The sequence below is a fragment of the Triticum aestivum genome, chromosome 5B (genome assembly GCF_018294505.1).
Source record: "Triticum aestivum cultivar Chinese Spring chromosome 5B, IWGSC CS RefSeq v2.1, whole genome shotgun sequence".
Classification (NCBI taxonomy): domain Eukaryota; kingdom Viridiplantae; phylum Streptophyta; class Magnoliopsida; order Poales; family Poaceae; genus Triticum; species Triticum aestivum.
In genome coordinates, this window is record NC_057807.1 from 693,073,296 (window position 1) to 693,088,612 (window position 15,317).

Consider the following 15,317-nt stretch of genomic DNA (forward strand, 5'->3'; position numbering starts at 1 on the left):
CTTTTTTCGACTTAGTCAGCTTATCCCAGCCAATCCAATGGCAACGATCCCATCTATCCTGATTACTCCACCAGTACCGGTTAATGAGAGTGCCGATTTCCTCACACAGTTTCTTGGTTATGTCGAAACAGGACATGGCAAAAGTTGGAATCGCTTGCACGACTGACTTGACTAATGTTTCCTTCCCCGGCATAGACAACAGCTTCTCCACCCACCCCTGCATACGCTACCATATGCTCTGCTTGATATACTCAAACTCCTGACTTCTTGTTGCCCTCACAAGCACCGGCAGACCGAGGTACCGCCGCCCTTGCGACTCATGCGGAATACCCAGAATCTGCAGCACATCTGCCTTCCTTTCTGCAGTCGTTCCCTTGCTAAAAGTGACTGCAGATTTGCTCTTTTTTATCATCTGCCCAGACTGTTGCTCATACAGTGCAAGAATGGCCTGCAATTTGTGAGCCCCTTGTGTAGTTGCTTTCATCACGATAAGTGAATCGTCCGCAAAGAATAAATGGTTTATCTTTGGGGCACCCGGACAGATCTCAATCCCTTGAATAGTACCCTCCACCTCGGCTTGATGGAGAAGGGCCGAAAACCCTTCAACACAAATAATGAACAAATACGGGGAGAGGGGGTCCCCCTGGCGCAGCCCCCTCTCCAGCACGATCACTTCCGAGAGATTTTTGTTCACCTTAACTCTATAATTAACCGACACGACACACTTCATTATAGTGCCAATCCATTGCTCCGCAAAACCCATCTTACGCATGATGCACTCCAGAAAGTTCCATTCTACGCGGTCGTAGGCTTTGCTCATGTCCAATTTAGCTGCCACCAGACCCTCCCGTCCCCCCTTTCGCTTGTGCATCAAGTGATTTATCTCATAGGCCAACAACACATTATCAGTGATCATCCTCCCTGGCACAATGGCGGATTGTGTTGGTGAAATGATATCCGGGAGAACTTCCTTCAACCTGTTAGCCAGCACCTTTGAGATCAGTTTATAGAGCACATTGCACAAGCTGATTGGTCGGAATTCCGTCACTCTAGTTGGGTTCTTGTTTTTTGGAATCAGAACAATTGTGGTTTCATTCCAGCACATCGGCATCTGGCCACCGTTTAGCACCTCAAGCACCTCTGCTTGCACTTTATCACCAACCAGCCCCAAAAACTTTTTGTAGAACACTGCTGGCATGCCGTCCCGTCCAGGTGCTTTGAGGTCCCCAATAGAGTCGAGAGCATGCTTCACCTTAGTGGTTGTAAACGGTCGTGTGAGTCTTTCATTCATCTCCATGGTAATTGAGGTGGGGACACATGATAGGAGCTCATTATTAATCACACCTGCAGAAGACGTGAACAAACTTTTGTAGTGGTTAGTAATAAAAAGCCCTAGTTCCTCTTCTCCCTCTACTACACTCCCATCTTCCTTCTTCAATTTTTTAATCACATTCCTCCTCTTCCTCTCAAAAGCTTGGGCGTGGAAAAACTTAGTGTTGCGGTCACCAAACTTCAGCCGGTTTGCATGTGCCCTCTGCCGCCAGTACATATTGTGTTGATCCTCTAGCCGGCTGAGTTTATATTTTAGCATCTGCTCACGATTCACTTGTTGCTAGCTTAAGGGGCTCCGTCTACATGCCTCCAGCTGCTTTTTAACGTTTCGGATCCGCCCCTTCAGCTCCCCCAACACTTCTCTATCCCACTTAGTCAGCTCAGCCCCCACACGTGCAATTCCCTCCCTTACAGTACTGCCTACCTCCAGGAAGGCATCATTCCATGTGTTCTCCACAATCTTCACACACTCATCCTCCTGCAACCACCTTGCCTCGAAACGGAACACTCCCGGACCATGTATCTCTTGCTGCAAGTCGGATCTACCATTTAGCTCCACAATTATCGGACGATGATCCGAATGCCGTGGGTCCCCATTTACAACTTTATGTAAGGGGTAAAGACATCGCCACTCCATGTTTGCAACTGCTCGGTCTAGCCTTTCCCAAGTATAGCCCTCAACCGAATGCCAATTGTTTCTCCAAGTGTACGGGTCTCCAACAAAGCCAAGGTCATCGAGACCGCAACTCTCCAAAGTGTCCCGAAAAGCATCCATGCACCCCTGAGCCCGAGCCAGCCCTCCCTGCTTCTCATTCCTGAAAAGGATCTCATTGAAGTCCCCTAGACAGATCCATGGAAGTTCTGACTGAGCACGCAGCGTCCTCAAGGCCTTCCATGTATTCTCCTTCTTCCCCCATCTCGACTCGCCATACATCCCTGTCAATCTCCACCTCCTCCCATCATCCTCAATCACCTCTACATCGATGTAGTACTTATCATTCCACTTGAGCTCGACATTCACCCCCTTCGCCAGAACAAAGCCAGAACCCCACTCCGACCAACCGGGTCCTTTGCCACCATGTTTGGCATCCCAAGCCGCCACCTCAAGCTGTCTAACTCTTTCTCAAACAATTTTGTCTCCGACCAAAACAAAATGTCAGGCTCTTCCGCCCCCTGGAGCTCCAGGAGACCCCGAACTGCCGGCTAGTTCCCAAGCCCCCGGCAGTTCCAAGCGATTATCTTCATTGCTTCCCGCAGGGCTGTTTTGATAGCCCCGCTTCACCTTCTGTTACGTTCTCCCCCATCGTCCTTGCTTTCTTTGGTGCTTCACCCTCCTGCCCATCTATCTCCATTGGTGCCCCCTCTTGTTTTGCTCCCACTTGGACCTCTAGTGATGTTTGCATCCCTTTGCTGCTTGATCTAACCCTCCTGGTAAACTTCCCTCCAGCTTTGCCACCTCCCTTTGCACTCCCCTTGTCCCCCTTCACCTCAGATACATTCCTCCCCAGGCCGACACTTTCCCCTGCAACTCCATCGCTCCCTCCTGGCTGCTCAGTCATCATTGCGCCCCCCGAACCACCGTTGGGTGTGCCCAAAAATATCGGTTCCTGAACTAGCACCTTTGCCCTCATGTTCCTTTCCCCCAAAAGTCAAAGCCTTTTTGGCCCTCTGCCCATCATCATCCTTCTTTTCTTTCCCGCCTACATTCTGTTTTTTCATCGGACTAGTGACCTCCTCCTCGCGAACACCCCTGTTCTTTAGCTGATTTGGATCCCCATGGGTTGGTTTCCTCCAGCTCCCGCTATCGCTTCCTGATTTGCTCCTGTTAGAGCATGTATTGTATGATCTGAAGCTGGAGCTGTACCTCCCATCTCCCATGCCCCTGCCTTCTCCCCAACTACCTCTGCTACTAGGTTCACCGCCTCTTTTCGGGATGTACGCTTTCAGCCACGGGCCGAACTGTTGTCTCTCTCCCTTTGCTAACCTGATACTACAATCTTTATCGATATGGTCCAGCAGCCTGCATGTATAGCAGAAATCCGGCAAGAACTCGTATTCAAAGCGGCACCACAGCTCCTCATCCTTTTCTTGTTTTTTCAGATTTTTCCTTGCTGCCATCTCCTCTTCCTCTTCATCACGCATAAAACCTGTCATTAGCGGTTCCCTGATATCAATCCTTGTCTTGACTCGAAGATATCTGCCCACCGCCATACCGTCAGAACCAACATCCACCTCCAGAGTTTTGCCAATAAAGTTTCCTATGGCCTCTCCCGCTTCTCTGCACATCATTCCAAGTGGGAGGTCAAATACTCTAACCCATACAGGGACCCACCAAAACTCATGCGCCTTGATTGTTTTCGTAGGGACGAAATCGTCTATCACTAGTAGTGATTTACCAAACTCCCATGGCCCCTCCTCTAGTGCCTTCCGCTTCCCTGACTGCTGGTGAAAAGTGAATAAGAATATATTATCGCCGAGGTCCTTGCAGTCCAAGCCCTTCAGTGGGCACCACACTCTAGCCAAAGATCCGGCCATCGCCTCCGCCAAAGCGGGTTTGTCCGACATCAACTTTGCAATCGCCTACGGCTCGACCGCCCCCACCTTCCCTCCTCCCTTCAAGACGATCTTCCTCCCCTTCCTCTCTGAATCTGAGAGTTTCAGGCCCTTCATCAGGCCTTCGACCCGCTCCATCTCCACTTCTGACCAGCACCAGATCTAAACTAGGGTTTCGGAAAGTGTTTATTCGACTGCGTGCCCCAGTACACTCGGAAGGCTTATGGTGGACTAGGACGGGCTTGTGGATGAGAAGAGAAGAGGCGGGGCCGAGCGATGGAGAAACAGGGGAGGGCAGCGGCGGCGCGGTGAGAACCCTGTCCAGATGCGGTCGCCGCGCGGTCGCCTAACCAGTCGCCAGACCAAACCCCAACCGTCACCCTTGGGACGGACCTGTCCCACGCGTCCTTGGCCATCTTGCAACCTCATAGTTGAAGGTTAATAAGGGCATCTTCAACACCGGCCCCCAAAATAGACATAGTATTTGTTCGCGGACGCGTCCGCATAAAGTGGTACCGGCGCGGCCATCCATGCTTGCAGTAAATATTAGCTTGCAATACAAAAGAAGCCGGACATAATTCATGCAAACATGACGGAATTCATGCAAACTGACATAAGTTTGATATATTTTACATAAACCGATGAGATTTCATCTGTTCAAATAAAACCCCAAAAAACCGGATTAATAGCACGAGTATACCTCTTCCATATATCGCCTTCCACTTTACCCATCAAACCGCAATGAAAGGATTTTACATCTTTGCTATTCTCGAAAACAAGATCTTTGCTTTTCAGGGAGTAGCACAGACTGTGGGGCATGTCGATACGATTTATTGGCACGCTCCGTGAAGAAATGCCGCATGTGTAGCCACGACAAGGATAAGAATGCCTTGTGACTCACCAAGGCCCAATAATACATGCAAATTTATCCCACAACACGCAGCTACTGCAATCCACGAGCTGCCACTTCAGAAATGTAGGATCCTTTAGTGTTGTGAATAAAAGATTTTGAAGTATACATTTTCTACTAACGTGCATACGATTTCAAACCAACTGCCACTAATAGCGTCTAATTAAGAAATGTCTTTCCAGCCATCAAGCGTACCTGAGCAAAGTTGTTTTCTTCATTAAGATCCAGCAAATTGCTGGCTTGATTCCGATCTAGTAGGAAGCCACTACACAGATGGTTCAGATTGTTAAAGGGCACAACATCTTTACGGAAGGACAAATCGGTTTTCCCATGGGCAATTAGACCATTTGTAAGCAATGCACTATGTCGACATAAGGAAAGGAAACACCAATAGTGCCAATTAATTCAAAGAAAATTCACACAAAAGCAGCCGAACAATCCCCTGGATGCCACAACTTCCTACTAATTCAGCTCATAGCAGCAGCATGTGCCTGTATTAGTCTCCATGTGTGCTCAATTGGCAAAACAGTCAGTGTGTGTCCACCGGGCATAGCAAGCAGCCGTGGGATGCGAAAGCTACCCACTCGCGTTGCGTCCTGAATTTGGGTTTCTCAAATTAGCCACAGCACACATTATCTCAGGACAAACACAATCCTCCCACCACCAATTGGAGAAACCACCACTCACCCATGGCTGGAACATAATTATTTTTTACTATATTATGAATAAATAATATTATAACATCATATATTCTCCCTATATTCTTTCTTACATTTACGCCACATTTGTATCTCTTGCCTGCCTATCAATTCTCCTTATGAAAAATGAAAATGACAGGCAACAATTGTTGCTTATTCAGAGAGCCAACATTTTCATGTGCATTGGAGAAAATCAGATCCCGTAGTTTGAAGGAATTGAGAAGAGGAAGAGCCAGGCATGATATGTGTAGTGATAAATTCTCATATGATTGGACAAAATCAGGGGTGAGAGGGCACAGATGGTCAGCATGGCTACAGGCCTGGAACAATGGAACGTGGGGAGGCAAGCCACAGGGAGAGAAAAGGTGCATGGACACAAGCCCATGGCAAATTATTGTCGCCTAACCCAATCTCTCACACCATGGCTACCTGATAGTGATAGGTCCCAGCACCCACAGCTGAGGCTCGCGCTCTATTTTCTTTCACACCAACAGCTGCGCGAGCTTCATACACTTCCCCCCCTTCCCAAATCACCGTTCGTCCTTCAACCTCAAACCCAATGGCTTGCAAGGTCGCCGGAGCTGTGGTCCTCTTCGTTCTGCTCATTGCGCAGTACTCATCGAAAGCAGGTGAGCAACTGAGCATCCATCCTGAATTCCTGATGCATCTTCCTAAGAGTTAACTACTGTAGTGGAGAGAGAGAGAGAGAGAGAGAGAGAATTCTTCTTCCCGTTCCGTTCCCCCTTTGCTCATTGCCAGTTGGTTTCTTTCTCTTGTACGTTCACCTCCCCACTCCTCCATGGTTTTGTTCTCCCTGAAAGTTATATCTGATGAGAATTATTTGTTCCAGGTAGATTACTTGATAAATTTAAGAGCATGAGATCCCACACTAGCTAAACCACGTGATCACCTTCTGTATTGTGGTCTAGGTGGTTGAGGCGCAATAATTCTAGGTGGTGACTGACGTCCAAAAAGTAAACTCATCCCACGCTACTCTCCACGTCTCTCAAAATGTCAAGGGGAGAACTATAATCCAAAAAGCGAATTCATCCCATGCTGCTCCCTCCCTCTCTCAAAATTACTGTATAACTTAGGTGGATCTTGCTGGATCTTGCTCTCGCGCATCCAGGCTGTCTCACACAGCAAGTATGAATGAACGCTTTAGTAATAAGGGCTATATGTGTTTAACAGTAAAACCTTACTATAATCAGAAACGAAGTCATTGACGCTTTAACTATAGGATTTTGAGAAAATCACACAATTCCAAAACACACTCTACTGCACATAGAACCTTTGCAGTGATCGATAGTGCTCAACAAACCATAACACTCATGTGCTACATTTTGCAAAAAAAAAAGTAACATGTGCTATATTTTGACTTCGGTGCTCCCATGATAGGGTGAGGGGCGTTTTGCTGATGGTGCTTGTAATCATATTAATACTCTGACAACAAAATATAAACATATTAATACTAAACAGTTAGGTAAATCACGATGATTGCGTACAGAATATTTGTATCTCACACATGCAATTCCCTAGTTATTACAGCATTTGGATTACCAATTTACATAATCGTAGGTCAGGCAACACACGTGCATTGCTTGATATAGTGAGGCCTCAAATTAACCGCAAGGCAGTGTTTTCTTCCCAACCGATCATGATGGCTAACAGATTCACCGCCATCGTCTTGTCCGTATAGATACTGCCACTCCTCCTTTACGTGTTCTTGTCATCTTTTTATTTTTATTTTGCGTCTTAGCTAATCATTTAGATAGGATTACATATATGTGTTCCTAAGATTTTGCATACATGTTTCAGGACAAAATATCTCTAATTTGAACTTCCATTATGTATTTTAATATAGAGCTCTTTTACGGTGATTGGCGAGTTACGACTAGTAATTTCATGTAACTCCACCTCGGAATTTTTCGGACCGTTAGATCTGGGAAAGTCATTTGAAGATTTATTTTCTGTAAAAAGGGTAAATTAGTAATTGAGCTGCTCCGTCTGTTCCGTTCCGCACGACAAGTTCGTCCCCGTCCCCACGCACGGACGAATCCAATCTCAATCCCCTCGCATAGCCGCCGCCGCCGCCACCCTCCTCTCGCTCCTGCCGCAGGGATCCGGCCGGCCACCAGTACTGCAGGCCCTCCACCGCGGCGCGCCGAGTCGGCGGAAGCCTCCGCTTCCCAGGCGCCCCCTAACCTGCCGCCGACGACAGAGGATCGATCTCTCCACCGTACGCCGGAAACCATACTGCCTCAGGCTGCGCAGTTCCCTCCTGTTTACTCGAGCGGTTTCCCCTCTGACGTCCATCGCCCGTACTACCTCGCCGCAGGCGAGCTTCCCGCCGACTACAGGTAGCTGCATATATGTCCTACTAGCTCCTCCGATCCTCATGTTCGCGTCGTCGTGCGGCCTCGGCAGTCCCATGCTCTGATTGCCACCGAACTACGCCCAACCAACTGCATGTTCAGAGCAATACATTTCCTGATCGCTCTAGTACTTTTGCTCTGTTATTTTGCCTGTTCCCAAGTCTGAACATATTAAGGCCGGCCTGAGGGGATGTTTGCTGAAATCTACTGCTGTTTAATTATATTCATTTCAGCACTTGAATAGGGTGATTTACCAGTTGTACGAATTCTTGGCATGCATGATTAGAGTAGCTGTGAGAGTCTAAATCTGAAATCTTGCTTGCTTATGCCTAGACATGGTTAATTAAATCCTTATCACTGAAAAATAATAAGTATACTGAGAGCAAGCTTATGACTTCTCTAATCATGGAAACATGTGCTTAGCATAATCACAGTCCTTGGGTATGGTGCTTTCGTTGGTGTTGTGGTGTGATAGTTAGTATTACCATGCGCTTCTTCGCTTGTGAGGCCTTTCCGGCCATGTATCGAACCTATTTGCTTTTGTTCCCATCGCCCCATGTCAAACCTTAGTTGGAATACTCTAAGGGCCTCATTTTAAGGCTGGGCATGTGCCTCCATTCTAAAAAAAAGCATAATCATCTAGTTCGCTCTTCTTGCTATGCTTGTAATTCAAAACCTTGTAGTCATTTTCACTTCAGTTTCCACACGAGTACCAAAATCAAAATTCGGTATTGAATACGGTTTTTATAATTGCAATGTCCATTCTGCTGTGTCATATATTGTAAATGACCTTGTGAATTGTGATGGGACATGAGTTACAACAGTGTTAGTTGTCAATTCATGTATGATATTTGTCTTCTTAATAGTATTATGTTTGCTTCCATATATTTCTAATATGAAAACAATTTTTGGTTGCTGGAGTAAAGATTTAAACCGTCTCCATGTTCCTTATCTATTTCTGCAGTGTCCACAGTGAGCCTTCAGTACATTTTTTTGCAATGTAGCACCATATATCCTTTCTTTGTGAACATAATTGTGGAGCGTGTGCTTAAAGAGTGATCAGCTTAGATACTTTGGTTGACACTTTGCTCAGCGTAGATAGTACAGAAAGAAAGCTTAGTCTGGATCCAGCTGTCTCTGTGCAGATTCCCTTCTGTTGCAAACTAAAGGTTGGATCTTGACTTAAATCACTTGAGCATACAACAGGGATCTTGACTTAGTACAGTAGTTGCATAACATGTGGTTCATTTTGCTGAGACCTGTATCTACATTTTTTGCTAGATTAGCTGCATTCTAAGATGGCACTCCTTTCTGAAAATGAGATTGTCATATCTAGTTCAGTGCTTCGCAAGGAATTTGAAAATATTCATTTCCTACCTTCTATTCTCTTTTTTATAGGACACCATAGGACAGGATCTTGTGTATTCATTCAGCTCTATGCATTAGCAGGCACACTATACTGTTGTATTGACTATTGCCCTGTCGGAACAAATTATGTTGACATACTCAGACCAATGGTTGCTCGTTTTTTCCTAGGTATGTGAAAAGTCAAGGTGACAAACAACTGTGGTATAAGAATGCTGCACATTTGACATCGGATTGTGCACCTGAGGTAACCGCTGATGGTGCTCCAATTGTTCCATGTGGCCTTGTTGCTTGGAGTTTGTTCAATGACACATATACAGTTTGGGTCAATAGGCTGGTTATTCAGGTGAATAAAAAAAGGACATGGCTTGGAAGAGTGACAAAACAATAAATTTGGCAATAATATCTATCCCAGTAACTCCCAGAAGGGAAGTCTTATAGGTGGTGCTAAGCTAAATGAGAGCATACCAGTACGCGGATTTCTCTTTGACCCTGCACATGCATTACTTTTGGTATTAAGGGATCTGTGTGCTGGAATATAGCAGACCTTTATTACAATCGTTTTATGCACACTATAGATTTTTTACTCATTAACAATTTATTCTTCTTGTCTGGTGTTCGAACCATCGGATTGGTGTGTGTACTAGACAGTTGCCAGTCACCGTCGTTTACCTCCAACTCACCGGCCAGCCGCCATCATCTACCTCCTGTCTTATTGGATCGCCGGACAGCCGCCATCGGCTACCTCCCGCCTTGCCGGACAGCGCGGTCGTCTAACTTTGTCTCACCGGACAGCCACCGCTGTCTACCTCTGCCTCGTAGTTAATTGTGTACTAGAAATTCCTTCTGAGAACTTGTTAGGTTATTCTAACTCTGCCATGTATCCAGGATCTTGTTTACTGAATATGTACTTTTATTTAGTGATTTTCATTTTCATGGCACTTCCATGATTTATTTCATTTTTTGTTATATATTTTCCAAGATTTTTATTTTATTTTTCCCTAATGGCCATGGCGTGAGAGCGGACTGCTAGCGGGCTGGGGGCTTTGGGCGTTGCAATGAAGAAGTTTTGCAAAAAAAAAAAATCAAATTCAGGAGCATTTTAGGTCAAAATTTGAGCCAAAAAAAATCAATAAAAATTCTCAAAAAATCACACTACCCTATATTCAATCTGGGAAAGTTAAGTTTTGGCGAATAGAAAAAAATAGAAGCAAAATTCAAATTCAGGACCATTTTGGACACGTTCCGAAACAATTCCGGATAAGTAATCTTTATCTGCGAAAAGCAATCAAACCGGTTTCGGCGGCTTCGGAACATTTCCGGTTTTTATCCCCGAAAATTCTCAGAAGTTTTCAGAATAATTCTGGCATCCTCCAAGAATTATCAGGCATGTGCCGAAACCAATTTGACTTAATGGTATACCCTGAAACAACTTTTCAGTTTTACCGAAACTATTCCGGTGTTCTCTCCGGAACTTTTCCGCTGTCTCTGAAACTTTTCTGGTGACTTTCTCTCAGACTCCCTGTGTAGTATTCTGCAGATAGATGACCCTTAAGCGTGTGACCCTATAGGTTCGGTGAAGCATAGACATGACACGAAACACTTTCCGATCAATGATCAACATCAGAGCCGTGGACACCCATATTGACCCCTATACCCACACGAATAAATATTCGAGTGAACCTCCAGTTGCCGTGTGCTAGTCATGTTGCTTCGCGATATATTACCAACACCCGAGGTGATATTTACTTGCATCCCTGTGGATCAACAACTTGTCCACTATGCTAGTTACCTCGTTACCGGTTTTGTTCTCTTTTCTCGTTTCCGTGTTCCGGCATCCCTATGATCAAATCACATTGTGTCTGGCCAGACGATGATGGATACCGTAACACCGAGAGGGCCCGAGAATATCTCTCCATCGTCGGAGGAGCAAATCCCAATCTTGAGTTATCTCGTTTCTTGCCATACTTTTCCGTGAACCCGTAAGCCGCCGTAATAGCCACCCAGTTACGGGATGTCGTTTAACAAACCCCAAAGTTCACGAAGCAAGTACGAAGGAACTCGATACTCTCATGGTCTAAGGAATTATGCAAACATTAACTTTCTCTGTGTTATTAACGATTAACTAGTGAAGAATGTATCTCATAGCATAACATTAATTCGGATCGATTCAACACAAGTGTTCTTCTAACAATGTGCCCTCAAAATTGCCGGCATAGACATGCCCATGATCAGGAAAACAGGATTATCATGCAATACTTGAGCTAGTCTTAGAGGCATGACTAGGAATACATTTTACAGTTTATTATACCACACGTGCACATGAGTTTTCCTCCGAGCCTTGTGTTATTGCAGAATTGAGAATCATTGCAGTTATAGCATGGAACATAAACTTTCATTACAAACTTTGGAGATACAAAATAACTGTTATTACTGCCTCTAGGGCATATCTCCTACACAGTATGGCCCATAGTGCTAGTCGTGGTCGCGATGACCCATAATGGTAGTAGTTAGTCCGTGTGACCCATAGTGCTAGTCGTGGTTTGGACGACCCGTAGTGTTAGTTGTGTGTCAGGACTACCTATAGTATTAGTAGAGGGACCACATGACCCGTAGTGGTAGTTGTGTATCAGGACGACCTTTAAAGGTAGTTGTGGGTTCAGACTACCCATACTGATAGTTCTGGGTTCCAACAAACCATAGTGCTAGTGGTGGCATCACACGACCAATAATGATAATTACGGGATTGGACGACCCATAGTGCTAGTTGTGGGATCAGAAGAATCATAGTACTAGTTGTGGGACTAGACAACCCATCATGGTGCTTGTTGACCCAGATGACCGACAGTGCTATGTTCTGGGTTCAGATGACGCATAGTGCTAGTTGGGGGATCGGACGACTCAGTGTTAGTTGTTAGTCCAGACGACCCATAGTGCTAGCTGTGGGACTGAACAACCCATCGTTGTGCGTGTGGACCCGAATGACCGATAGTGCTAGTTCTGGATTCGGATGACCCATAGTGCTAGTTGAGGGATCAGACGACCCATAGTGCTAGTTGTGGGTTTGGACGGCCATAGCATTATTAGTGTGATCGCCCCCAAATACCGGTCTTACTCGTCCGGGCCCACTACTATCGATCTTATTCGTACAGATCCATAAACACCAATCTTAGTCGCCCAGACCCACAAGTACCAGTCTCGCTCGGGCTCACTACAATCGATCTTACTCGTCCGGACTTAAGTATCGGTCTTACTCGTTCAGGCTCACTACTATCGATCCTAGTCGTTCGGACCCACAAGTATCGATCTTAGTCGTCTGGACCCACAAATACCATTTTACGCATTCGGGCTCGCTTTTATCGATCTCAATCGTCCGGGCCCACTACTATCGATCTTAATCGTCCGGACCCAGAAGTAGCGATCTTAGTCATTCTCATCCACAAGCATCGATCTTAGTTGTCCGGACCCACAAAGTATCGGTCTTAATCATTCGGGCTCGCTACTATCGATCTTAGTTGTTCAGACCCACAAGTATCGGTCGTACTTGTTTGGGCTCACTAATATCGCTCTTAGTCGTTGAAACCACAAGTACCAATCGTTGTTATCCGTGCCCACAAGTACCATTCTTACTCATACGGGTCCACAAGTACCTATCTTAGTCTTCCAGACTCGCTACTATCGATCTTACTTGTACTGACCCACAAGTACCGATCTCGGTCGTCCGGACCCACAAGCACCGATCTTGCTCGTTCCGGCCCTCACCGATACTTTCTAATTTTCTAAAAATATTTCACGTGTTTACGCCAAAAATACCTTTCCCCCTTCACTGAAAATATAATCCCGCCACTTTTCCAAATTTGCGGCCCTTGGCAGCCTATGACCCCCAGCAGTCAATCATGAAAAAAAAATCCAGCCCCCACGATCTTATCCCGCACGTAACAATCGCTCCACCCCCGTACTCTTCTGCTCCTATCCCCTTCACAATTCTCGCCACCACCAGATCGGAGCTCCTCCGATCCACCCGGCCCAGCCAGGTTGAACGCCGCCCCGTTCTCATCTGCGGGATCCCGGTTGCCGCCTCACCCACGACCCTCTCCTCCGCGGCCCAGTCCGCTCGAACGCCGCCGCCCTCCTCACTGGCGGGATCGGAGCCGCCAGCCTCACCCGCGGGATCGGAGCCGCCGGCCACCGCCCACCTCGCCTGAGGGATAGGATACCACTACTCTTCTACACCGACCCATCACCGGCCACCGGTGGTGCATCACCTGCTTCGCCTTACTGCGCCGTTTCGAAGAAACTGTGGGTGGAAATTCCCGAACCGCTGCACCGACGGTGGTGTGATGCCGGCGATGGGTCAGCTGGCAATTCGATATGCGAGGATGTCGCTGCCAACTCGGGAGGTGTGTTCACAGGATGATTCATATCATGCTTGAAAATGCGCAATCCTGCCTGCTAAATCTGGATAACCATGAGCTAAATATTACAAATGAATGCTAATTTTGACCCTACTGGCCTCACGATTGATTCCAAATTTATTTGTGAGGTTGTATGCCAAGGATATTAGATCATAGACATTTGCTATTTCTATGATTTGTATCCTGCCTCCCCACTGTATCATGTATCATGTAGGTAACTTGTTCTATATCTACAAAAGTTACTTGCTGTAAAATAGACTGTAGATGTATGTGTTTCTTCGTCCGTATTGACCAGGACATGAGACTAAACAAGTGTTATTTTACTCCTTGGTTTTGCAGCGAAAATGGAACATATATCAATCTTGTAATGGATGTTCGGGATGCTTTTGAGGGAAATGATTTGGTGAAATGTTGATTGCGAGGGTTTGGAACCAAGTGACAGCAAAAAAAATGAAGCAAAGCTGAAGGTTCTCATCCCCCCATAGCCATTATGTTACCATGTAGTTACAGATGATGGAAATATATCATGTACTACTTCTGAACCAAAATATAAGACATTTTTGTAGGCTAAACTAGCCTACTAAAACGTCTTATATTTTGATACGGAGGGAGTATATACTTTCTTATACCCTAAACAAAAAATATGTGGTTCTCTATGTGTAGGATCTTGTTCCTTGTGTTCTCCTGTCATTTGACAATGAGCAGATATTAATCTACAGAGGCAGTGAATGGAACTCTAGATACTCAGCCTCCCACTATCACTCCAAAAGTTCAAAAGAATAATCTGACAGTGTCAACTGCTTTGAGTAACTCAGGTATCATCTTTAATGTTCACAATGATCCATACACAAGGCAGCAGTAAATGGGGAAACAGATATGCTTACATCAATACCACAGTGCAATTTTTGATTTAAAAAACTGTGCAATTTCAGGATGGGTGGTTAGAAGAGCTGGAAGGGAAGGCGCAAGAACATGATAAGAAGGATGTTGCACAACAAGAGAAGATAAAGGAGCTCTAGATTGTTGTAGAGAAGATTATCAGTTTTTACTGGCGGCCGTTAGAAGCTGTATAGAAGATGATGCATTTTTATTAGATTCAAGTGAGATTATTCAGATTTGCATAAAAAAGCTGTATAGAAGTTGATGCATTTTTATTAGATTCAAGTGAGATTATTCAGATTTGCATAAAAAGTGCCGAGGATCGTGCAAAGCTAAATTATCTTTGTTGTTGCTGCTTATCCTCGAGGAAGCTTGTGGTTAAGAACTGGACTCAGCTCCAAGGACTAGGGGGCAACCTTTTCTTTGCTTTGTTATCAGTTGATTATTTCACTATATATTTTGTTCAGTTCAGCTGTAAGCATCAGACCTTAACAGGAAATTCAATTTGATTTACTTGGCCATGATCAATGAACACATATATTACACAAGCTCACCAAATGAACGAGAATTTGACAACAAAGAATGAATCACGAGAAGTAAGCATACAAAAGTGGCTCCTACCTTGGAGAGAAGTTATCACAAATAGATTGCGGACAAAAGTTTATAGATAGAAGCTCATATGAAGCACCCCTCCGTTCACAAATTTGAAACGGATGGAGCGGAGGGAGTAGTACGCAAGACTTGACACAATATGAAATGAAATATACGTATTCAAACAATTAAATCTAAA

General features: G+C 45.4%; 1 protein-coding gene and 1 long non-coding RNA gene across 2 annotated transcripts; both read left to right on the plus strand.

The window, feature by feature from the left end:
• The first annotated feature begins 6,052 nt into the window (after window positions 1-6,052).
• LOC123115311 (uncharacterized) lies at window positions 6,053-10,183 on the plus strand. Its single transcript, XM_044536498.1, has 5 exons — window positions 6,053-6,122; window positions 6,973-6,976; window positions 7,455-7,853; window positions 9,405-9,480; window positions 9,881-10,183. The coding sequence occupies exons 1-5, from the start codon at window positions 6,053-6,055 to the stop codon at window positions 10,181-10,183; spliced, it is 852 nt and encodes a 283-aa protein (XP_044392433.1).
• A 3,042-nt stretch (window positions 10,184-13,225) lies between these two features.
• On the plus strand, window positions 13,226-14,886 carry LOC123114292 (uncharacterized). The gene is made up of 4 exons (XR_006456480.1): window positions 13,226-13,633; window positions 13,988-14,115; window positions 14,312-14,463; window positions 14,581-14,886. It is a non-coding gene; the product is annotated as an uncharacterized lncRNA (long non-coding RNA).
• Window positions 14,887-15,317: the final 431 nt, after the last annotated feature.